The sequence below is a fragment of the Tyto alba genome, unplaced genomic scaffold, assembly GCF_018691265.1.
Source record: "Tyto alba isolate M040663 unplaced genomic scaffold, T.alba_DEE_v4.0 Super-Scaffold_23, whole genome shotgun sequence".
Classification (NCBI taxonomy): domain Eukaryota; kingdom Metazoa; phylum Chordata; class Aves; order Strigiformes; family Tytonidae; genus Tyto; species Tyto alba.
In genome coordinates, this window is record NW_024881297.1 from 25,213,060 (window position 1) to 25,239,633 (window position 26,574).

The window sequence follows — 26,574 nt, forward strand, 5'->3', positions numbered from 1 at the left end:
CTCTCCCTCTAAGGCAGTTCTATGATGTTATTCAGTAAGAAGGATTTCTTCCTCCCACTTCCAGCATCCCCCTAGAGCAAAACTTTGCAACTTATTTTACTTGAAAACCAACAGCTAGAGGTTTTTCTTTTAATTATTGTGTACTACAGTTCAAACAGAAAAAATATAATGGAATAAAATTATGTGATACATCTTCCAAAAACCATGTCTCTACTGATTGATCTCACGCCTGGTGAGAAGCTGCTGCAAAATCTCTCCTCTTCAGCAGCAAATATGAGCTATGGTCTCGAGCCTTGCGTGCAGAACTCCGGGTGAGGCCATTACAAGTCACTGGTAGCAGCCTGAATTTTCCCAAAAGTCACAAGGATGAAACCCAAACCCTATGTTTTCATGAAGAGGGGACAGTACAAAGTTCTTTTGCTCCTTCTGGACTTAGTAACAGCACCATAGCCATTCAATGTAAAGACAGACTTTAATCAGTGAAAACTGTGATCTCTCCCAGTGTACAGAGAGCAAAAACCTCTTCAAGGTATAGAAGAGCTCATTGCAAAACGTCAGCTCTGCCAGTACTAACATACTAATCCCCCTTCTCTAGCAAAAGAAGAGTCAGATGAGACCCATCACCGACTCACAAAGTTCTGTATTGTCTATAGAGTGGTGGATCATGCCCCTCAGGTTTCCTAAATAAACCACTGGAAGGCATAACACCACACGGGAAAAGACCTAGGCTCCAATTACAGAGATAAATTCTTATGCAAGGAATGAGAAGTGCTCAGACTAGGCAGAGGATTGTAAATTACATTCTTACTACAGAGTTGCCAAGCTGTCTAAATTGCACTGGAGCATTAAGTCAGTAAAGCGGAGACCTGAGTCGCGATTATAGGGAGGTTGCATCATCCAATCATTTTTAACTCCTTCTGAGACTGTTTACTGTGTCTCCTTTTTTTGCTTCCTTTCTTGGATGCTTTCTTTTGCTTGTTAATGCATCTTTGATGCATTGTAAGCATAAATTCTTACAAAAATAATTATCACATTTAGGAACTTAATACAGGAATGACACATGGGATCATCTGATAGGCACAAAAGCCTCAAAAAACTATCACAGCAAAGATGTAAGCTGTCATTCAGATTGGGATTGCACACACAAACATGGCATGCACTGGACAGGAAATCAGCACACACTATATGGCTCAGAGCTTATCTCCCAAAATGGTTCAGATGAAGAAAGAACTGGTCCAAGAGGTAAAGGCTGCAGTTTGATATTTAAATTGACCCCAGCATGGTAACACAGGAATTTACTTAGAATAGCATCTGTGGCAAAGACTTGAGTACGTTAATTAATATTAGAAGTCACAAGTTCAATGTTATTCATTCTAGTTACGGAAGCAGCATATCAGTTTTTAATTTCATATTCCCAGTACAATTTTAGCAGCCCCTGAGGCCTTTGTGCAGCAGGTGCCAACACCAGCACAGCTTTTCAGTGAAGAGCCTTCCTTACAACCCCGGGGGAGCACAGGATCCCAAAGAGAAAGGTCCTGCTAGTTTCTAGGTCCCTGTCACCAACATCTTTCCTGGGGGATAAAATGAAATTTGTATTCCCGATCCCTCAGAGTGCTGAGTACTCAGGACCTTGCAGGAACAGCCAGGTGCAACAGTAGGAACAGTTGGTACAGGGTGATGTGCATGCCATAGGCACACATTGAAGCTTTGCCAAGAGTTTATTTGGCTGCCCAGTTGTGAGTACCTGTGTCTCAGGACACGCAGCCGCATGACTGTTGCCACTGACACGAGGGAGGTGGTGGGAGCACATGGGGACAAGGCAGCGTCCTCTGTCAGCACCAGCACAGGGAAATCAGCTTAAGTTGCCACTGGAGCCACAGCTGCAGGGAGATACACACAACCAACGTACCGGAAAAATATGGGCAGAGCCCTCCTGTTTAGGATTTCCTAATTCTGGAGCTGTTCCAGGCCCAGCTCCTGCTCAAGTCAGGACAAGCTGTCATCAGAAAGCAGCAGCATGATGGAAAAGTTCAGTTGTTCCCTCTTCCCTTGATACACCCCCAGCAATGGGCAGAGCTTCCACCGGTCTCAGGCTTTGGCTCCTTTTGCACCAGTCCGCCACAGAGAGAGCGTTTGCCTTTAGCTCGGCACCTGCAGCATTAGAAAAAGCTTAGAAACTCTGTTATTTACCTAAGTGGTTTTCCTCACTCAGGCAGTTTAATGACCTACACTACAGCTCTGAATGACTCACGGCTTAAAATGTGAGAACATGTAAATTTAATGTCCTCAGTGTGGGATAGAAAGATACAACTGTTCAGAACCCAGCAGAGCGCAACCCGTGTGGTCAGGGGTCCTCAGTGGAACCTCGGCGTGGGTGACCAAGAGTTAGTGATAGCTATGCACAGCTCGGCCTGCTTCACTCAGAAGAGTGAATACACAGATGAAACCAAGGAATCAAGGTGAAAGAGTAAAACTAAAATGCTTTACAGTCTGAAAACTGCAAATAGCAATAATGACTCCTCAAACGACCTTAAACATTAGCTGTACCACAGGAAGTCTTGCATGCCTAGATGCACAGGGGTGTTTTTTTATTTTTTTTTTGTCATTTCACGTTAGTCATTACAAATGAACACCAGAGCTGAGCACAAACTCTTGAGTCACACCCATACTCATTCTAAAAACGGTGACATCCCATTTTATGCAAATATTCAGGGACTTGAGCAACCACTCCGACCCCACTCCCTTCCCAGGAAATTATACTCCATTCACCTGTTCTACAGACGGCGTTTGTGCAAGGGTGTTGTGGTAATAGTCTTTGTTTGGGTAACAGCTCTCCCTCCCTTTGAGATGATACCATGTTCTCTACCCTGTTATTGTTTTAGGCTGAGGAAGAAAGACTGCCAGGAGCACGGCAACTTGTTGGAGGGAAGGCTGGCTTCTAAGCCATTTCATGTTTGATTCATGTAAAATTCACAAGTTAAAGCTGAAGGACAGTCCTCACTCTTGCTTCAGTAAATCCTGAAGTCCTGCCTAGACCTTTTCCGCAAGGTGCAGTTTCTACTAGACCATGGTTACTTCCAGTTGCTTTTGACACAAGTCCTAAACTCTGAAGCAAGAGCTGAAAGATTCTTCCTGCTACTTTAGGAAACTGCTACCGAGGAGGGAAGATAGTTCACAGGTTTTGTTTTTTAAACTTCTCCAGGAAGCCATGTAAGAGAACTTATTTTTTTACAACACACACTTATTTAAAGGCCCAGTTATTGCTGTTCAACAAGAAATTAGGATGAAAGAGAGTAGAAAAGGGAAAAGGCTGATCATACCCACCTTTATGTAAATCAGCTCACGCAACACCATTTGTGAGGCACCCTATCTCAAGTATCATCCCAGCAGGTGGCGTGGGAAGACAGATGAACACCAAAAATTTAAACGTACTTCGAAACTGAAAGTCTTAGAAAGCAAATTAAGGAGGGGACCTAACAATGTATTAAAGTCAGAAAGGTATAAAGCAGTTTGATATCTCCTGTTCTCTCCAGCACAGAAAGCTACAGAGCATTTGGCAACTTTCAAAGAAGAAAAAACTATACTTCTCTTCATAGGTGGTTAGACTGCAAAACTCTTCATTAGAAGGAATTATTCAATCTAAGATGAACAATACTTAGTTATTCTGATTGGCAAAAATGCCAACAGGGTTTCACAGGTCAAGCTGATCTGTAAATATGTAAGGTAGAGACACAACTCAGGGTCGGACAGCCTGCACCCGAGGGATTTCTCACATTTCACCCTGGACCACCCGATACCAGTCACTTGTAAAGGAAAGAGGATGCTGGAGCAGGTGGGTGGGCAGCCCTGCTCGGGTACATAGCAGCAGCTTGACAGTGATGGAGCAGCCAACAGACCCCTTGCCTGCTGCTTTTCTCAATGGCTGCCTTCCTCCTGCAGAACCCATCCATCCGCACTGCTGGAGAGGCCAGTCAGGGATGCAGAGGCACCTTCCACTCTTTTTTTCCAGGAACTTAAAACTTTCAAAACACGTCTGGAAGGCTGAAAGATTTTGTGCATGGTGTCCAAGAATAAATTATAGTTTTGTGTAAGTGTTTTTGGTAATTAGAAATAATAGTTTGGATGGGGGGGGAAAGGGGAAGCTTGGAAACTCAAATGACTTTTATTTTGAACAAACATATAAGGCACTTAGAAATACAACCATATCACAAGAAATTGCTAAACGTGAACATCTGGATAGACAGTCAAAGCACCAATTTTTCAGAAGCTACGCACATGCTCAGCAAGCTGGATGAAGACACCCAGCAGACATACCAGTGGTTCCAGTTCTACTTTTACTCCTGGCTTCTCCTGAGCTCTACTTCGGTTAACGAAGGCAGCGTATTCAGCTGCCAAAGACACAAAGGAAAGCAGAAAGAACACCTTTGCTACAGATGACTGCTACACATTTAACTTTTTTTTCTTTGCTTCAGCATTAGGTCATCAGGTAAGTTTTAGTAACATTTTGTTCTCATAAAAGCTGAGATTTACAGCCTGTAGAACTTTTTGAAAGCAGCGTATCTATAGAAGTTATTAACAAACAGCAGTATTTTCTTAAACGTGATTTTCCCCACCCCCCCCAACGATGTTCTAATATTAAAATATTTTGTTAATTTTTTAAACATCTTTTCAAACAATTTGAGAGTAACATTTCCTATGGCTAGCAGATTACCAAAATGGTAGATTACCGCCACCTCTTCCTCCTCATGCTGGAGGATTCTTGTGCCAGTAAACACTTCACTCAAGATTCCCACAAAGCCTCAGTGTCTTACAAGGGGGAGACTTTCTACTCATGTTGAGAAACACAAGCAAAGAAATATTCTACTACTTGCTAGCCAAACAGTACTTCCTTCCAACACTCGTGACCTTTTCAAAACTGTCACTCTTCTTTTAATGGTAATGTGATTAAGGGTGTAATTGGAGATCTGTATTTGCTAATGCATCTAGCGTGGTGTTCTCAACATCTGAAAAATCAAATACAACCTACATATGTAGCTTTCAGAAAATACAAAACAGAAGATCATAAACCGGTGCAATAAATAGAAGATTAAAAACTTATTCTCCTTTTCCGAATCTTTTATAAACAGGTTCTGAAATATTTCCAGTTCTGCCATCTCCTCGATCTATCTTCTGTAGAAGTGCGCGACTGCTAAAATCTTGTGCATGATTGATATTCCTAATTAGGCAGCTCCATCCCTTTTGCTAAGGACCTTCAAAGGAAAGTAAGAAGAAATTCTGTGAAGTCTTTGATATTTTCTAGTTATCAAAATTGTAAAGGAAAAGACATCAAAGGCCCTGCAAGTGGCAACCAGTAAGAATTCAGGATTGGAACATAAATTGAAGAAACACCTACAATGTGGTTATTTGAATTTTCACTGTTCTTGTAGCAATCTCTTCTACACAGCACTAATCATGTGAGAATTCTTGCTACATTCAAACAAGTAGGATGCCTTTGGATTTTTCATGAAAAGGCATCATCAGTAGCTTGTGAAGAAAACCAAAGCGTTCTCAAGAGAGACTTCAAATCCCAGTTATTTGCAATAGTTGTAACTACACTTTCCAGATTCCTGCATTTGAATATAACATAACATCAGTTTAAGTAAAGGTATTCAAGGCTGCTAGAAATGTGGGGTTTTTAATTCTAGGAACTGACAGGTAAAGAAGTTACATCAATAAATCATTACATTTTGCCCACCCCCCTTTTAAAATTCCCAACACAACTGTACCGGAAAACCTGTTACGCTAAATCTCAGAATTACCTGGGTGCAACAGGCATTGCTATTACATTCTTCTAGCTAGAACCTAACCTCTGTTGATTCTGAAAGAGTGATTATATTCTACCTCCTATTTGAAAATCTGAGAAGCAATAGTGTAGGCAGACACCCCTCCACCCCTTTCTTAAACACAATAAACTACCAGAAAGAATTATATACAATATGTATTAAAAACCGAAGAACTGCTTTTAAACAAAAAGTCACTAAAATAATTTTTGACATAGTAACTGACACATATTTGGGGTAATCCATAAATTCATTACCAGTTAGAGCTGCAGACCTCCAAGCTCATTATTACTGAAACTGGCTGTTAAGTTTTTTGCAGGGTTACATCCTGCAGGCAATCAGAATACAGCACTGAGACAAACTATAAATTGAAATCAAAACAAGATCTTTCGGGACTCTTACACATGAGTTAATACTTCTAACTACAGAAATCAGAGACTGAGCTTGTAATTATTCTCTCATACCCACTTCTGTCCCAACCCTTGAAAATTTTGCATAAAATTCTTAAAATGCATTTGGCCTGAAAAAAATATAAGACTCCACATTTAAAATTACTGATGAGCTCTTGACTCCCAGGATTACCAACAACTGATTTTGGCTTTTTAAAAATAACATTAATGACAAAACCATTATTTTTAGTATCTGACAAAATGTACAGAAAACCAAAGCCAAACAAAATCACCTGCACCTGGTAATCTTTTCGCCATTGCCATGAAGCTCTACATCAAGATTAATGAATAGGCTTATTTCTAATAAGCTTAAAAACAGAATACAGAATAATCAAGCTTTGTAGCAATTCTCTGGGAACTGCGTCATGTGTCCTACCATTGAAAGGGCTTCCTGAACTGTAATTTCTCCACCAGGAACTCCCACACTACTTAACTGGTAAATGAGGTACAAGATGTTGCTTTTAGAACTAAGACACAGAAAGGGACACCCACTCAGTATCTCAAATGCTGAGATTTTGAACTGATCCCCCATAGACTTAATTAGCTGGGGCTGGGAAACACTTTCTCTAGAAAATCTTGAATTTCTAATGAAATAAACATGATTTATATTATGCAGAGTTGTAGGTGTTTTGGGAAAAGTTCAATCCCTAAAATGGCTAGAGATCATCTTTGGATAGTTCAGCACTTTATGAAAACATGCCTCATCTCTCCTCCAAAGTCTTATGCAGTAGGCAAAATGTTTGTTGAGCTTCAGAGCACATCCCTTGGTAGGGATTAATCTTTTGGCGTGTATCTTCCGGTACAGCGGTGTGATCCAAACCATCATAAGAAAAACTGTCTTTTAGATACTTTTACCACGCCTACTGATATTCTATTGTCCAAAACACTAAAATCGATACCCTAAATCCTGAGATGTTTCAAATTCAAGATACTTCTATGAGACTGTCTTTCTAAAATTTAAACCAAAGACCAGTCAGAATGGAGACACACTCTGTAACTAGTAAAAAAGTAACTAGATTCTCTGTGCTCTATAATAATTTTACTGAACAAATAGCTTTCAAGATGTAATTTTCACAATTTTTATATACAAAAATCATAGAAGAATAAAGTTTTAAGTAATGGTTTTACAGAATACGTTGTAATTAATCATGGCATAGTATGTTCCCAGATATTCAATACCAAGCTTACAAATCATAAACATCTACCACGGGTCATGTAAAATTGTAACATGCCCTTCTCACCTTTGCAATTATAAATGATTTTTAAGATGTCCCACTCTTCAGCAGCACTTAGCTTTCACCCACTGCAAATTAATCTACAAACAAATAATGAAATCCTGGAGGTCTTGTTTAGGGACAACATTCAGCATCACCTCAGACATTTATTACATGATAAATTAATTTACTAAATGGAAAGCTTCTCAAGTAATCTTTGGGTAACTTAAACACATTTAGTTAAGGACAATACACAAATATAACTTATAAGGTATCTTCTCCAAACAATGAGTTTGTGCTAACATGCAGAATAACACCACTTGCAGAATTTAATTAGTGTAGCTTTTAAAGCATTCGCAAACCATACCTAGTGCATTTTTTCTTGTCTATTTGATTTAGGGGCTGTGGCAGTTAAAATGCAATGTTAGCCTTTTCAAGGCTACTTTCAAATAAAATATAATCATACTAATCACAAGTTACTATTTTGTACTTAATTATTTCATTAAACCAAACAAATAAACAAAGTTCAGAATACTAAGTATGAGTGATCGTGTTTTATGAATTATTTCTAATGTGCCTCTAAAAAATCAAACCAAAACCATCCCAACTTAACAACCAAATTTAAAAACCTAGGATATATCTATCAAAAAGCCCAAACCCTTGAGTTACCAAAACATTAGCAAGATCAAGGTTTCAGAAAGATGCAAGTGTGATGACATTTTGGATTTTGACATTTTAAAGCCTTTACTTCCATTGATCTAAGGTAATTAATTTGTACACCCCCTTCTTTTTTTTCTTCAGATCACAGCAGAAATCAAATCATGAATTGTGAGTGATTACTCATGCTTACTCTAAATGGCAGACAACACAATAACAGAAACCCGGACCAAGACTACAGTAGCTTACAAAACATAAAACAAGGTTAACAGATATGCCTTCTTTAGGATAATACATAAGGGTTTCAGGAACTTTATATCAATAGCTCATTTCAGACTATGCAGTGTTTTCTCCTCCTTTCCAGAGGTCTGTGAAATAAAGCGGTAAACGTGTTCTCTTCAATATTCAGTTCAGTAAGAGTTTAGTTGCAAAAAGATTATACTTGCATAAATATAAAAACACATGATAAAGCAAAATATTTTTAATTAGTTAGCCAATCATAAATAAATTCACCTAAAATTAACAGAAGAAGCAGCTGTGTTCCTTCTATGTGGCTACCTTTTTTTAGCATGTTTTAATAGTCAACTTCATTGTCTAGCCTGGGACAAAACAATTCATCATTGAGCACTCAACAATTCTGCACACTGAGCTAAGTCTTTTTTTTTTTTAGTTACATTTTTTACATTTTCTTTACAAATGTAATACTTATGTACATTATATAGTTTATTTCTACAACTGATGTACTTTACTGAAACTCTACAACTTTCACAGGGAATTTGCTGAAGTCTTTAGTAAATATGAATCATTCCTTTTAAAAAGAAATTCATATAAACAACCAACATATATCACTGCCCTTTGACATCTCTGTTAAGAATTTGGATCTAGAAGGGCTACTATAATAAAGGTAAGAAAAAAGGCTTTACCTAATTGTACATTTCGTTAAGAAATATCATTCCACATAGCTACATAAATTCACCAGCTTGCAATAAACAGAGCACCATACTGCTGCACAACTGGAAACGTGCATAAACCAATTTAAAGTTTACTAGTGAAACAGCTTCATCATTCCTAGCACTTTTAGACTGAAGTAAATCTGCAAAATTCTTTTGGAAATGTGTATTTCTTTAGCTGTAAAGCTTCCAAAACAGTGCTGGTCACTGTATATTGTGAAGAACAAGCATCCACTTTCATAACTTCCCATATGCTTCTCTCAGCCCACCATGCTTCTATCTGAAGTCAGGATTTTTCTTCTATTTATTCCTTGTTCACTTACAAATCTGTTGTTGAATATTAAGTAAGAATTCATAATATGAGAAAGCTGCTTCTGTCCGATCCTCAATTAAATGCTGAAAAAAATCTGTTTTGGCAGGGTTCTCATCTCTGAAAGAAGAGGAAGGTATTTTAGTCCAAACATTGAGCAAAAAAACTACTGTAAATTCAAGCAGAGGCATAAATTCTAATTAATTGCTTATTGTCCTTCAGAGTCTAGATTCAGGCCAAAGATACTACAACTGCCAACCAATGATCCAAAATCTAGGAAAAAAACTAACATTTGTAATGCACCGTCAAATAACAGCATCTTTTTAAGAAGTATAAAATGGTAGAAAAGCGGGTGAAATAGCATTTAAAATATCTTGTACAAACACAAAAAAGGAAACGTAAAATGGTTTTAGTTTTGGAAGTTAACAAGTATGCTGGTGGCAATGAATTCTGAAAGGGTTAAACTAAATCCTAATAAAGATTTTAAAAGTGGAAAATTTACCTCTCTGATCACATGTAATCTCAATCCTCTCCCCATTTTTTTTTTTTAATTTGGCAACAGAACAGAGAAAGTAAACGTGTCAAAGACCTAGTATTTAAAATTACTGCCCCAACAAAAATTTGTTGGGACACAGCAAATATTTGCTGGGGCACAGTCCTCTGTACTGGTGCAGTAGAGCGTGCAGTAAAGGTCTGATCTTTGCTATGGTCTCTCAGCACTACTCGCAATTCAAGCAGCAACCACAATGCCAAGAGTTGAAAAGCTTCAGTCCTCAGTTTAAAAACTATTTATCTGAGTGAGAAAGTCATCATCCTCTCTAAAATGTGATCTCCCATCTGGCTCAGTAAACTGAGTACTCTAGAGAAAACAAATGAAATGTAAACTCAAGTATAAATGTTTTACAGAATTTAAACTGCTTTAGGTGGGTAGTGGCTTGAAAAGGCTTCAGAACTTGTCTCATTTGTCATAAATCAACTGCTGCCCTATGGAGCTCAGTAACAAATACATACAGTTATTAAACCATCTACAGAGTATTAACCTTACTTGATTTTTTTTTTTTTAAATGTACATATTGAAATTAAAAGCTATAGCAGAAATTAACCTGGTGAACCCCATTGATCGTAAGGACATCCAATGCTTTAGTGTGTTCTTAACAATATAAAAATAGGCAACTAATTCCTACCAATAAAAGTATTAGTAACTGAATTTGCACTAGATTCAAAGATGATATTTGTCCCTACGGGGTTTGAGATAACAGCACTATTTACTGGAAAGAGGATGTTACTCATTTTCTTCCGGGCCAGATATTCCCACTTTTCACCAATGTCGATTAAAAACTGTTAATACAAGTTGCCAATAATTACTCAGTATCTAACAGAAATACTTACTTTATTACTTGAAGAACTGGACTTAAAGGTCTACTGTCTCTAAGCCAAGATATAAAAGATCGTGTCCTTTCTGAAGAAAGCGCATCTACCTCAGGAAGCTGTGTCTGGTTTAAGGTAATTGAAAGAAATCATCTTTTATTATCAAAACTATTTAAAAAAAAAATAGATCCTGATAGTCATGACCCAACCACAATTTCTATTAAGAAATTACCAACCATGGGTTACATATACACATTTTTTTTCTTCAGCTTAAAGTACAAAAATTCAGTAATACCCATTCTGTAGGAAGCAGTACATCTTTAACTTAAACTGCCTTTTAAGTACAAAAGATTTTACAAAGGAAGCTCATTTAAAAAGTCATCTTTTCAAAATGCTGCTTTAGCAGTATTCTTGTCTTTGTCTTCCCCTGTCAATCAAGTTCCTTCATGTTGCATTCTGCATCACTGAAAAGATGAACAAAACATGAAGAAGGGAAATTTGAATTGTAAAGAAATTTAAATGCAAAGATTATACTGGACTATTTGGTTGGGGAATGAGCTGAAGAAAATAGAATTAAAAATTCTTGAGCCATCCACCAAGCTAAATATACCAACCCTTAGGCCAATATAACCTTTTAACACAATTAATATGATATAAAAGAATTGATTGCAGATTTAAATGTAGTTCCATTCCTACCTTTGTAGTAAATGAATGGAGGACAACTTAAAAGCAAAGATGACTTCTGTTTAAGTTATTTTTTTCTCTCATTTTCCTTATGCTAGATGCTATATAACCACTGAAAAAAAGTTACCATCCTTCCTTTATCCAAGTTCTTCCTGAAAATTGTCAGCTAATACCACCAGCTGATCAGAGGGGACAGTTTTAAATTGCTAATACAAGCAAAATACAAACTGCTGAACAAGCAGTCCAATTTTACAGTAGCCTTAAAGCTCACCACCCTAAGTGGTTCTTACAATTAAAACTTGTCACTCACTTTTTGCAGGCTTTATATGGAGACATCGTCTTCACAGAATGGTTTGGGTTGGAAGGGACCTTAAAGATCACCTAGTTCCAACCCTCCTGCCATGGCCAGGGACACCTTCCCCCAGCCCAGGGGGCTCCCAGCCCCGTCCAACCTGGCCTTGAACCCTTCCAGGGAGGGGGCAGCCACAGCTGCTCTGGGCACCGTGGGCCAGTGTCTCACCACCCTCACAGGGAAGAATTTCTTCCTTATGTCTAATGTAAATCTTCCCTCTTTCAGTTTAAAGCCATTACCCCTTGTCCTATCCCTGAACCCTCTGATCAAGAGTCCCTCCCCACCTTTCCTGTCCCCCCTCTAAGCACTGGGAGGCCGCTATAAGGTCTCCCTGGAGCCTTCTCTTCTCCAGGCTGAACCCCCCCAACTCTCTCAGCCTGTCCCCATAGGGGAGGTGTTCCTGCCCCCTGAGCATCTTCGTGGCCTCCTCTGGACCCACTCAAGCAGGTCCCCATGTCAGGTCTCCATGTCCTTCTCCTATGTGTTTCTACAATGACTAACACATTTTTGGTACTATCTGAATATAACCACTTAATTCTGAATTATTCTAGAGTGTCTTAAAAGGGTCCAGCCCTACCCACTGCTTGTGACATTCTGGAATCACTACCCACAGAAGAGGGGTCTTCTCTTTAATTGCTGCTCCGTTTCAAGCACAAGACTATAGGTACAGGTTATAACATCCCTCCACCAAAACACACATCCAAAGGTCACTAATGTTCTAATAGTTAAAAATGTTTCTTTTTAACATTGACCCACGGCTTGGAAGCTGAGCAGAATTTAACTCTTGCTCTTTACTTAGAGGCCTATTATGTCATACCATAGATTCGGTATCTTACGCCAGGTTCAGAGAACACAAGGCTTTTGAAAACCGTATCAATAAAATAACTCTAATCTTAACAATTAACACACCTGAACAGGTAATTTCTGTATTTATTCTATGAAATTTCATCCTATTCTTATAAACCCATATATATTTCCATTAAAATAGTAAAAGCAGTAATGTCATAGAATGATTTTTTGCTAGTCCATGAATGCCAAAATTAACATGTTCACATTCTTTTCTTGAAGATTCTATGACTTTCTCAAGTCTCCTATGAAGCTGGCAAGAGGTTAGAAGGTACCCAATAAAAAACCCCTAATTCATAGTTACATAATTAAGACCTGAAAATGCAGAAGAAATAGATTAAATATAGATTCCAAATATATGCACTATACAGCACAGTTCATTAAAACGCCTACCATTTTCTGTGGTACTGACGCATAGTTTGGGTAACCAAGGACATCTTTTATGAAGTTGTTATCACAGTTTTTCCCAATCCAAATGTAAAAAATCTGTAAGATGTCAGAATCAGCTTTAGTAAAGGCCTCTCATACTTATTAGAGAAACAAACAAGTGGTGACGTAATAATACCAGAATAATATCTTTCATGCAAATGAATCACTTGAGAGCTCCAGTTGCAATCCATACATAGAGCTCTATATTCACTACTTGTTAATTTATGTATTAATACATTTGTAGCATTTAGAATAAGCTGATTAAATGTGAAAATAAATACAGGTAGAATGTAAATATTGAACGAGGGAGGATATAGGACACATGTATGCTGGAACAGTTAATGCAGTAGCTTCTTATCTTACCTCCTAAAACTAAAAACCTAAAACTTTATAAAGTCACACCACTGCATTAGTTAACACACAGTGACTTCTAATTGAAACAAACCATAGTAAAGTATCAATCATCAAAACACATTAGAGTAATTATTTCAGGCTGAAGACAAGCTAATTGGACATTCACACTCAGACCCTGAACTCATACAAGGTTTAAAGCACCTTCTAGACTGCCATTAGCATAATGTTTTATCACATTATTTGAGTAGCATAATGCTTTATCCAACTAAGTACATTTTAGTGTCATTTCTACAAATACCTTAAACTATATCTGCAGATTTTGTTCACTCCCCACAATTCCCTCACTCTTGCAACTCTTATGTCACACAAGCCACAAATCATAAAACCACTTATATATTTGTGTGTAACTGAGAAGGTTCCTGCATCAATGAGAAGTGCTTTGTTAGAGAGATTATAATACATATGATTTAATAACCATTAAGAGAAACTCTGGAAAATGAAAATTCATTATTTCCAGAAACAAAAAACTTGATGTGAACTCTTGATATATTCTGATCAGTCCAGCATGAAAAAAATTAACCTCTGAAGTCTTAATATGCAACCTCAAAGATACTCCTCTGATCAAAATATGAAAGCCTTTCGCTGGATTACTGTCAGGCTACCTTGAATGCTGATTCACTACAGTGCTATTGTTGAGAGTTGACTGCTTTTAATAATTCAGCATGCATCGCTTTTTTTTTAAAAAAAAGGAACTGTGAAACTGGTAACTTACTGAACCACAATCCATAAGAAAAGTTCCTTCTCTTGTCAACTTCTCTGCAGACAACTTCTGAAGAGGCGGCTGAGGAACAACTCTGTCATTTACATGTATTGTACTCTGTAACAAAAACCAGTACTCAATAACACTAGAATATAAATAAATCCTATTTTGCATCTTAACCAGGTAAAATGAAACAGGAAAACACACTGTTAATGTCTATCAAAGTTTTGAGGATTCTCATGTAACAAAATGCAATGTTAAGCCTAAAATGATTACGTACATCAAATAATTCTAGAATGTTACTTAACCTAAAGGCTACTTTATTACCTTGAAAAGAATAATGCAAGTTAATTTGTGTATGTAACAGTTCTCATGCTATAGATATCAAACTCCCCAAAGAATTCTAGTGTTTACACTTATATTTTCTACAAACAACCTCCATGGATTTTTTTAATTGCATTCAGCTTCACTAGAAATGTTGCAAGAGCAGAAAAACATACAATTCTACTCCCTGTAAGCATCCACTACTTTACCGCATTCAAGTAACGAAGTTCCTTTATTTAACATCCTGTCTGAAGTGATACATGGATTTCTTCGCAGAGCACTATGACTGCTCTGATTAAACAATCTGGCTGTTAGCAATGGCATTATTAAAAAATAACTCCACTTTCCTCTCCAGCAATAAAACCAAACAAAAACAATGAAAAAACCCAACCCCCCAGTATTTTCAGATTAAAGCTGCTTCCCCCTTGAATGCAAAAATAGGCTGAATATCTGTTAAGAACCCATAAAGCATTCTACAAATAATGTAGGGAAAAAATAGTCTAGAGACTAAGCAGACCTCCACATGTTAAAAGATTATAAAAAAAAAAAAAAATCACTATTTTAAAGATTTCATATTATAAGGCAATAAATTATAAGTTTTTGGGGATTTATACATAATGATGAAAACAAAGCTACTGAATTCCACTTGGGAGAGTTCCAGGCTTTACTCAGTGCTCTCAAAAATCAATAAGTGTTAAGATAAAACCAGCGAAAGCATTTTTAAAAAGTTCTGTATTATACATCATAAAGAAACAAAGCATTTAAGAACACCCTCTGTCACAAATACTTTAAACTGCAGTACTAAATAGCAGATTAACACACTTTTGTATGATTTTAAATGTTTTTGCCAATTCATTTCAGTAAGTCAAATAAGCCCTATTTTTGGTGTTATTCTACCAGAAATAACTCATCTGAAATCCTTTGGCTAATAAAACTGGATCTCCCAAAGACACTGCTGGCTCTTTACAGCACTTGCACACTGAATATAGTGTTTCGGCATAAATTCCGCAAAAAACTGAACAAGGTTAGTTGAAGAAGTTAGCTTCACAAATACTGGGGGGGGAGGAGTAAAAAATACTAACTCAGCAATTCCACTGAAGAACACACAGTTTAGATTCGCATATGTGAGTTTACCAAATACCTGAAAAGGAACTTTGCAACTGTAACTAGCTCACAGGTTGTGCTTAACAATACCAACTGTCAGAGGAACTATACAAGATTATATTAGTAACTTGAATGACACTTACAACCAAACTCCTATATATACTTTTCCAAAGCTAGTGACTAGCAAGCTCATGAAAACTTAAAAAACCCCACAGTTTTGCAATTACAACTAACTTTGATCTCAAGTAAAATTCCATCCTACTTCTTACTATTAAAAAATGCATTAATTGCATAGGCTACCTCTGTAAAATGAGAATTAATAAAACCTGGGTTTGTATGTGAAGTACTTCCCCAGTCTGATTGTGACCATCTAGAAATACAATTCTGTTTTGTTCACATTAGTCTGAGAAACCAATGGAAGTTTGTTATGGCAGGAAACTTTATCTGCTTTCAGTATACAAAACTTAAGAGTCCTCCACCAAATCTACTTCATCCATTTCCCCCAGTTCTAAAACACAGAACCACATGGGAGATGTTTCTAATATATACAATCTCCCCTGCTTTATTTGTGTAATAGAAAAACATGGAATTATTGTGGTCACTGAAACAAGATGAAGTAAAAGCACAGTTCTGCTCGTAACACACTACTGTACTTGCAACTCAAAACTCGTAAAGAAATGGTTTTCTTGATTTTTTTATAAATGATGGAAAATGCTCAGTTTACCTTAACAACTTTAATTAAATTATTACAGCACAATGTCAGGTTTAACAGACCATTAAAACTAAAAGATGTTACAAAACAGGCTTCATACATTACCTCATCCATCAACTTGTCTATTCTGTACAAGTTGGGATGTATCATTTTCATCAAATGAACAAGAGGCTGGCTCTTCATCTGGCACATTGCATATACGCGATCATCCAAGCGTGTGCTCATGCCTGTTCTAAATGCTTTCTGTAAGAGAACAGTGTTGTTACTCAAATAAATCCTGTATTTTATGTCACATTTAACCAGTGTATTTCAGATTTTCTGAAAGTGTCAAGCAAAGATGGCAATGCTTTTGTGAAGAAATTGTATCTGAGATACATGAGAATCTTAATCAAATACAGCTTGAATACAATACCTTTTAAAACCTAATCTGTTCTCCCTCCTTATTGATGAAGGAGAAGAAAAAATATTTTCCCCGCTTTGTGTAAAATTTGTAGGTCATTGGGCCAGTACTTCTCATTTTTATTCTTGACAAATGTTACTGGCCTGTGAAACTCACCTATGCAAGATATCCTGGGAAGATAGGAGCCTAGCAGAGTTCAAAAATACACTTTTGTGGATAAGATTAACTCTAATTTTATATTAGTAAGAATTAAATGTTAAGGAAAGCTTTGGAAGAAAAATACATTTTCATGTTTTATAGCAGAAACTAGGCTCTCATAGGATAAAATCTAATTTGTAACTCTCCTGCTGGCTTTTTCAGATCTCCTTTAGAAGCAACCCACCATATTCTGATTCAGTGGAGAAGATTCCTGTAATGAAAGTTCATATTCACTTCTACAAAATACATCAGTCCTCTTCTCCTTGGCTGCCACAAGCGTTTTACGTTTGGTTTCTCTATATCCCAGGCTGCTTTATTGTTCTTGACAAAGATAATAAAAACAAAACCCCTAAACAACTTCCTGTTTCAGCCACTCTTACTTCTGTCTTTTACACAGATCCTCTTGATAATAAATGGTCTGCTTTTTTCCTCGCCATTAACTACATCACTTCTGCAAGTACCAAAGAAGTCCCAATCAATGTAACAGAGACTGAAGTAATCCGTAAGCCAAAGAAAATAAGTTATTATGATTGGATTTCCTACCAAACTTACATAAAGGTTTATTCATGATAAGAAAACAAAGAACTGTCAGACATGAAAATTTTTAAGCTATGAGATCTAATGATAACAAATTCCTGCGGTAAAGTTCTCCTTTTATTTCTAAAGATTATATTTGTTAAAACAAACAAAAATATTAAAAAAAATCATCAAAAAATAGTAACTACTATGTGAACTTCACAATATATCACTTCAGTTTCTGTAACAGATTTCATTGTATCTCCATGGAAAGTAATTTTCCTTCTTGGTACTTTACAGTACAAAGCATACGCACTGAAAAAAAATATTTGACTTGAGGTTTTTTTCACATAATAAAATTGAAGAAGCACTAATAAGCAGCTTCCAACAATCTTTACAGGCAACACCGATTAGCTGACAAAATCTGAGAAATGCCAATTGTTACAATATATTTAGTTTTGTCTGCATTGTAAACCAAAATAAGACAAAATATAAAAACTTCACAATCAAGTAAACCATAAACTATTCAGGCACTAGGAATTTAAAATAAGCTAACATAATCGTATTTTATGTGAAAGTCCTATAAGCTTGAAGAGCAGAACCCAATTTTCATCGTTTTAGAGAAGTGCAGACATTGCTTGACCTACAGCTGAAGAATTCCTCAAATGGAACAATTAATTCAATAGCAAATATTAATCGACTAGATTATACATACGTGTTTGAGAAGGGCCAAAACATACAGTGGAAACAGCTTGAGGGAATTTGGTGCTATCAGCATGGACTGCTGCAGATTTGAGGCAGTTGACATGTATGCTGACAAGGAGTCTACCACAGCATTAACTAAGGCATCTCTTGCATCCGAAAGACTAGATGAAACTGAGCGATCCACAGCTGTTGGGTTAGAAGGATACAAGAAGTTACCAGAGTTGGCTTCATTCGTTCCCTTGAATTTCGAAAATATTAGTTGTGCTCCTGGATAATATTTTAAGATTTTTAAAAAATCCCACACCTGTGGTCTTAAGTTTTTTTAGGAGTAAATAAAACAATAACAATTGCCCACACAGACACTCATTTTCACAATGCTTAAAAAAATCCAGCATGGCTGATCTTTGGTCCCTAGTTCCTACTCTTGGGAGACTTAAAAAAATTGTTTAAAGCTGTGGTATATACTTAAGACTAGATATAAATCTTGTTGTAAACCTTATACAAATAACTTAGCTGTTGGTGCAACTCTATGCTGTCCCACCTCCAAGATAAGATTTACAGCAGTTTTTGGTTTTGTTTTGTGTTTTTTTTTTTTTTTTAAATAAGAAATTTATTCCATTATTTCAGAGGCATAATTATGATTAGTGTAAACGAAGCTTCATCTTTCTCTGCTGAGAAAGCGTTGCAAATTATTTGGTTGGAGGAAGCCACCTGCTGGACTGAATGCACATTTAAGACAAGACATGGAATTACTATTTATTTCTTCAAATTTATTTGACTATTAATATACAACATAGCATATACTAAAATGCTGCACTGAGCTATACACCTTCAAAGGTAGAGATCAGCCTATGAAACAGCTACTTGTGACCCACACGTCGGGGTAATTAGAATTCTCAACCCAGCAATGACAGAAGCATAGAAAACTAATGCATATCTTGGGATACGCTGTTGTCAGAAGTTCCCTTCTAGTCTCCAGCAACTCACTAAACTGAATTACTCTGTTTCTTAAGTAATCCTAGAATGCTAAAGTTTGAGATAGCAATCATGATAATGATGATACAAAAATGAGAGTTTTGATCCAAGGGTACTATGTTTCTTTGTCCTTTAATAAACTTTAGAGAACAATGTAAGGCGGCTCCTTTTAGGAGATTAACGTCAGCCAAGTATTCAGACTTCAGATAATAGTCTTGGTATAACTTTGATTTTGCCATCTTTTGTATTCTCAGAATTCAGTGTGCTTCACTGCAACCTTTTCCTATAATACCCAGGCTTCATTCAATACTTCCTTTAAACAGCTGGAAAAATTAAGAACATACAAAAAGATATTTGAATCTTCCTGGTCTGTACTCACCCATGTTTGCTAAGAGGCATACAACTGCTTGTACATCTGCTCCTGCATATACATCAGCCAGTGAACTTACGACAGGCAAGCAAAGTGTGTGCACTCGAATTCGACGTTCGCCTAACAAAAAAAGCAGAAAACATTATGCGACATCTCCTGGTAGAAGTATACACATTCAGTCATTACAGCATATCTCCTCTCATCTAAGATGCACTCGTAAAAACATACCAGTCAGGAAACTGATGTAACACTATTGGCTGTTGCTATCTCTTAACCTGTTCAAATTCTGCAATGCTCTAAAGCATTCAACTTACAAATCAGCACAAGTTCATAACATAAACTAGCTTATAACATCCACAGTAAGTGTCTCAATCCTACAAAGGAAGTACATCAATTTCCACCCCAAAATTTTGTGACATCTTCCACAATAGAACACAGTTGCTATTCTTTATGCCCGCCCAGTGTACTAGCAACTCACTCCAAAATTACAGACCTGTGATGGATTGGATAAAGCATGTGCCAAACATGCTACTGCTTGTAACAACGGTATGCCTTTTAAGTAAAGGAATCTTGCTGAATCAAGTCTATGTAAGATGAAGACAAATTACACTTTCCCATCAAAATAGCATTTATGAAGATTTACATTATGTGATTAACTGCCAAGGAGGCTCACTAGCTTTGACAAGATTCTCTTAGGGTACAAACAACAACAAAACACTGTGGAACTAACTATACAAACATATATAGAAAAAGAAACAAAAAGCCCAGTGGCAAATCCATTTATTTACCTTTGCTGGAAGTATACAAAAGAGCTGTCTGAAAACAAACCAAAGATGTGTCAGTCAGACTTTCCTCGATAGACATCTGTACTGCAAATCCAGCATCAGGATTGACATTGGCAAGGGACAATAAATCAGTAGATCGTACAAAAAAGTTCCCATGAAAAGTGTGTATTGAAAGACCTAGAGAAAGATTAAATAATTCAGATTGAGGTTAAAAAAGCACGGAAAACTCCTACAATAATTAAAACGCACAGTCCTCAGGATATGTTTAAGAAAACAGTAAAAATAGTTAGATTAAGTATCATGCAGAATCAATTATGTGAATCATTAAGACATCTCAGCATGATCCTGCAGAGTTCACGTTCAATTCTGAACACTCCAAACTGAATGATGCCCTTACACTACACGTCAACCTAGCTGAAGCAAGATGGTGCCATCTTATGTAAAAAACAAACCAAAAAATCAAATGGCAAAACCTAATATATCTTACATAAAGAAGGCAACTATCTTACTCTTCAGTGAAAAAGAAATAACCTGAAATCTAAGGGTGCTAAAGACTAAGCACATTCAAAATGGTATTTAACATGCTTACACCAAACTTTGCACACAGATCAGTATTTAAAACATACCTTTTGTACATCTTATGCGCATAACTGCTTCAAATCCAATCTTTCTGGTAAGGTATCTCTTAAGGTCTTTTTGCAACTTTTCGGCCTGAGCAGGATTATGGCTACGATGGAAAGATGGATAGTAATAGATGCATCCAGCAGAATACTTGGACATGCAAGCTGTGAAGGAGGCAAAGATACAGTTAAGAAGTAAAATTGTAGCACGAAGTCAGAACACAAAAACTGTGTCCAACCTTCTCCAAGTCACACCTGTGTTCATCTTTTTCTTGATATGACCCACATTTGTAAGACAATGAGACTGGCCCACACTCAGGCCACTGAAGAAAATGATGAGTCATCCCGATACACAGTTATCTAATTATACACTTACTTCAATAAGCATGCTACCTTTGGCAGCTAAGACAGGAGTGCATGCAGAAATATTTAATGGTGTGGAGGCAAAATTAATCGTGTGCACAGAGATGAATCTTGGTTTAATACTGAAAGATAAGAACTCCGTTTCTACCCCTGTGAATAAACTTCATTAATTCCTTGCCATCTGGCTGTTTCCTATTCTTGAACAGGAGAGTACCTTTTCAGTTAAAACTGTGAAATCTAAGAATAAATGGTCTGATACCACCAAACCATTACTCCTGTTCTTTACTGCTATCAACTTAAAAGTCAATTCCTTTGCAGCATTAGCTGCATTTACAAAAGTGTAAAAAAATATACATGATTTAAGAATTCCTGAAGTGGCCTATGCTTCCAAAGACTGACAACAGTGCGAAAAGAGTGAACATATACATTAGGTACTCCTTACCAAGAGAAGCTAGATCAGAATATTGAGAACTTAAGAGAAATAAATCCACAGCAGTCTGCTGGCCCGAGCAGTCCAGTGCCAACTTCTTATAAAAATCTGTTGCTGGACCAAGATGCTGAACGACCTTTGGTGAATAAATTATACAGGAAAGAGTTAAGACAACGATCGCGTTCTCTTAAGACTTCATGGAAAAAAAGACATACTATTCAGTGGCAAAGTATCATAAGGAATTTTCCTTTAAGCAATAATTCATCGGCATTTGCACCTGCAGAATTTTTTTTCCTTATGCTCCATGTTCTTTATATTTACAAGCAGTTATGATCCTACTTTCAAGGAAGTTTACCTTCTCATAGGAAGTTTACCTTCTCATACAAATAAACATTCATGTAACTATGTAGCATTTACTGGATACTGCAAACTCCAAGGCCATAAAAATACTAAGAAATCACATTTTAGGTCTACAATTTTATATATCCACACTTTGGTTCAAAACCCTGGCTGATATTAACTGAGTCAGAGATATTTGCAGCTTCTTCTGTTTGTCAAGAAAAGTTATGGATGAAAGGCCCAAATGACAGATCATGCACTTTGAAACAATAACACATATACACATGTATAAACTAGTGATCTTAAATGCATAAACACAGACATTGAATAATTAAAAATAAAAAAATCAGTGAATTGCTAGAAACGAAAAACAAGAGCTGATCTGCAGAATTATGCAAGTCAGAAAGACATGGCCAGTCCCTAGTCTCATGAGATGAATATTAAGAGGAAGCTTTTGTACCTTTGTGCTTGATCTTTGATTGGGATCTTCTCTGGAATGCAAAAGCCCTGCTCCCAAAGACGGCAACTGAGTTTGAAACACAGATATCCGGCCACCCGTTGGAGACATCAGTTTAAATGCAGCCTGAAGAGCAGGGCCCAGTGCACTGTGTGTTTCTCTTGTATTGATGAACATATTTGGTAATGCATTCAACAGATCTTTTATCAGCTGCAGAACAGATTGAAAGGTGTTGAGGAAATTTTGCAAGCTTGAGATTTTCTGCTATTTCTAAAAAGCTGCATTGCCATATCTGAGGTGAAACAATCAGTATCAAATACATCAGCTTAGTTTCAAGACACGAATGAAAACAAAGTCATAATTTTAAAAACTATGATGCAAACAAACATTCTGTAATACTTCTATAATTAAGAAGTAGCATTAGGATTACATACTGTGAAGACAGGCTTGAATTCAAAGTTTAAAAGGAACCTCTATTTTGAATATTTAACTGTTTCAATTTAATGATATATTTTGAGCAATCATACCTCTTTGCTTTCATGGAGATTTACAAGTAAACTATCTGGTGTAGGTAGGAAAATATCTGTAGGGAGAATAGAAAAAAAATTTTACTAAAGAAAAAAAATAGCTTTAAAATAGAACAAATCATTTCACTGCCCACTGCTATACATACCATGAAATACAGTTTACTTTTCTGATACATATATCAGAGAGAATAATACAGTCTACACAAAGCTTGTTTTGTTCAAAGCAAAATTAACAACTGATTTTCACGTTTTAAACACCACCTACTCTGTAGTTAGTGTAAAATTATTTTTTAAAAAAATATATTCCCTATATATTCAATAAAATGGACCTAACACCAGAATATCTGAGATTCTCATCTTTCTTCCGGGAAAAAAAGTAGCTTCTCAAAAATTTAGTTTCCATTTTCTTTTTACTTACCATCAATATCTGAGACAATCAGCATCTGAGGCTGAGATAAACCTTCTTGCAAGTTGTAAAACTGAACAGTGCTGTCAAATGTTATGAACCCTATTCTTGTTCTCGAGTCTCCAGGCAGCCTGAAGCATTAAAAAATAAAGTATTAAGCCCTAGATTTTTCTCTCGAGATACACACATACATATAGCTCCTGCTGATGTTAGCAGAAACTCAGCTCGTGTATACAGGGGTGAAAGGAGAACAAAAGAAAGGAGATCTGAAACATGAACACAAGTAATATTTCTTCATTATTTTCTGAAAAGCTAGGGTAATGATACGGTTTACAAGACTAAGTGTTACAGATAAGCACTCACTAAATATATTGACGTTTCATTCCAAGAGAGAACTTAGTAGGTTCATTTAAATGTTACACTGACACATGGAAGAAGGTAGCCTTCTCAGTTCTTCAACAGAAAATAGTGCATTCTGCTCTTTCATAATTCAAAAAAACGATTTACTAATGTAGTTATAGAGTACTTACAGCTATAAACCAAAATTCAATGTCTCTACAATACAACATACTCATTCCTCATGTAGCCTATACTACTATGTATGGCATTAAAAATACAGAAAGAAAAACTAAATGGGATTTCTCCAATAAAATACAAAACATCAGCAAGTGCTGAAAACCCTGTTGGTGAAAAAAAGCAACAGAGGCAAATATTGGTTTTACCATCTGGGTATAAAAATTAACCAGGTGTGCTGACTTTCCTATAGACTTTGCATGGTATTTGTCCTGGGTTGAGCCCAAACCCCGACAGTATTTTATGGATTTTCCTAAATGTGGAATGATTCTGAGAATCTGTTGACAAAAATACCTGTAAAGAGCCGAACAAAGAAAGACTAAACCAATAAATGTAAGTGAAGAATTTGATTGTGCATGTTGGTGTCTTTATCAGGAATGAAACTCAAGTTTCCTAAGAAAAACTTCTAGGAGAATTTTCAGAGCAAGACCTCCACAGGATGCAAATCAGTTTTCAGAAGACATGAACATAGTGAAGTTTATTAACCCTCACTCAAAAAGCACCACCAACATTCCCATACATGCTGTTCCAGTGCAAAAATGAGAACAGACAGAAAGCGGCACAGGTAGATCTAGGTAACTGTGACTTAACCCCGAACTGACAGCACATTCACCCAGGCAGTCTCACACCAGCAGTTACAACGTGCCAGTATGCAGCACCTCAACCGTTTCAGCTCAAGACTCAGCCAATTTAACCTCTGTAATTTAGTTATTTTTGTTGGTTTTGGCAGGGGAAGAAGAGCACAATTTATAGATGTTTGTACAACCAATATGTTGTTAGAAGTTACAGCTAAATATTCTTTGCAGATAAGTTAGTTATTTGCAGATCAGCCTTTAATTACATGCAGGGAAGATGGCTCTCATCATGTAACTTGCTTCATCAGCTGTTTTTTTGGCAGGGGTTGGTGTTTTGGCTTGCTTGGTGGTTTGGGTTTGTTTGTTTTGTTTTTTAGACACCTGAGTTGCATTTCAGAATCTCAGACAACTGAACTTCTGTCCTTTCGGGACAGAACGCTTAAACACTATGCAAGTTTTCTGCAAAACTAAGTTAGTACTGTTCATAGTAACACGTTAGCTAATATGAAAAGGTTATTTATATTCTTACTTGTCTAGGTTTTCCAGCAATGACTGGCAGACTATTGTCAAATATCCAGCCTCCACTGCATTATGAGATACATCTAAAACAAATAAATATACCGCAGGCTGAGGAGGACGAAGCTACAAAGTAAAAAAAATAAAAATAAAAAAATGTTCAAAAATCATTTTTAAAGAAATGTTAAAAATTATTAGTCATTAGAAAGGGAAGTGGGAAAAGGGAATACTCAGAAAAATGCAAGGTATACATTATGCAAAAAAACTGATTCACTAACTATGAGTCATGTGGATAGACTTAACCACAATTCCCAGTGGCTAATAATTCCCACTTGTAATAAGCATACAATGTTATGCTTTAGAACAGAAGTTGGATATTTTGGTCTCTCCTTCCAACAGTCAACTTAAATATGGCTCTTTGATGCCAGGTATGGAAATCACTCTTCAAAACACCATTGTTCTTTCAGTATGTGGAAAATGCAATCTATTAAATGGGATTAAAATATTCTACCTACATCCTTTTCTCAAGCACACAACAAGATGAATCTATTCACTGCCAAATATCTTGGCTACAGTGTTTCAATTCAAAGACAGGAGAACAATTTATTTTTGCTGCTGTTAACAATGTCATTATGAACTGGATCTTTTTCCAGGCCTTGTTTATCTTTTTTGGAGACAAGACTACTATGACAACAATTGTAGGTTTACTCCTAGTTAGAATTGCTTCTGTCATAATTACTAATTAAAAATTTGAACCTAAGTCTCTCATTATTCCATTACTGGTCTTTCAAAACCTCTTCAAAATGACAGAGAAACCCAGAAACCACACTGCATCAGACTCAGACTAGACTATGCCACATTAAACTGCACAGGATGACTATACACATTGCAATTGCCTTTAACTGACAAGACTCTGAATATCTACATTTGCCAAAACTCAAAATAAATATGATTTTTAACTATTCTTTGGTGTTAAAAGGACCTTCATAGGAAAATGTATACACACTACTGGAGTAATATGCAATGTTAATTTCAAATGCATTTATATTAACATGCAATTGCTGTTGAAGTTACCATGAAAACTTTTTTTACCATATAGTCTGAGGAAGCAATGAATTCCACCGTAGAATTTTGAACCTCTGGCCGCTTGTGAGGCTCTCCATAAGATCGTGTGAGAGGATTATACATAAATTCTTCAGGAACTATAAGGAAAAAATTATATTTTTTCCCACAAAAAAAGTTTAGATGTTTGTCAGCAAACAAAAATCATTATAGCAGCTACAAGTAAACTAATGCAGACATATTTCAATTATCACTAAAACCAGAAAAAAAAAATCACATTAAGGATACATAAAATGAGGGAATATTTCAAGTATTCCAAGCAACATCAAAGTTAAATAACTGGGAACAAAAGAAAGTTTATTTTCAACAGCAATATATCCCCAACTTTAAAACACCAATGCAAACAGTGCATTTCACAACAAGCT

General features: G+C 36.4%; 1 protein-coding gene across 4 annotated transcripts in view; it reads right to left on the reverse strand.

Moving 5' to 3' along the window:
- Nucleotides 1-2,102: 2,102 nt before the first annotated feature.
- SEC24B (SEC24 homolog B, COPII coat complex component) overlaps nucleotides 2,103-26,574 on the reverse strand; it is a 54,308-nt gene continuing 29,836 nt past the window's right edge. For 2 of the 4 annotated variants that reach the window (XM_032997647.2, XM_032997645.2), the window contains 15 exons: nucleotides 26,180-26,289; nucleotides 25,101-25,213; nucleotides 23,436-23,554; nucleotides 23,018-23,073; nucleotides 22,494-22,700; nucleotides 21,707-21,830; nucleotides 20,908-21,066; nucleotides 20,285-20,458; nucleotides 19,506-19,616; nucleotides 18,162-18,337; nucleotides 16,438-16,575; nucleotides 14,205-14,309; nucleotides 13,043-13,135; nucleotides 10,789-10,892; nucleotides 7,617-9,519 (listed from right to left, as the gene is read on the reverse strand). In XM_032997647.2, the coding sequence (XP_032853538.2) occupies nucleotides 9,405-9,519; nucleotides 10,789-10,892; nucleotides 13,043-13,135; nucleotides 14,205-14,309; nucleotides 16,438-16,575; nucleotides 18,162-18,337; nucleotides 19,506-19,616; nucleotides 20,285-20,458; nucleotides 20,908-21,066; nucleotides 21,707-21,830; nucleotides 22,494-22,700; nucleotides 23,018-23,073; nucleotides 23,436-23,554; nucleotides 25,101-25,213; nucleotides 26,180-26,289 (1,904 nt within the window). In that variant the 3' untranslated portion in view covers nucleotides 7,617-9,404. Of the gene's footprint in view, nucleotides 2,152-4,147; nucleotides 5,250-7,616; nucleotides 9,520-10,788; nucleotides 10,893-13,042; nucleotides 13,136-14,204; nucleotides 14,310-16,437; nucleotides 16,576-18,161; nucleotides 18,338-19,505; nucleotides 19,617-20,284; nucleotides 20,459-20,907; nucleotides 21,067-21,706; nucleotides 21,831-22,493; nucleotides 22,701-23,017; nucleotides 23,074-23,435; nucleotides 23,555-25,100; nucleotides 25,214-26,179; nucleotides 26,290-26,574 lie in introns of those variants that run through there. The other 2 variants (XR_004407807.2, XM_032997646.2) reach the window with 2 other exon arrangements.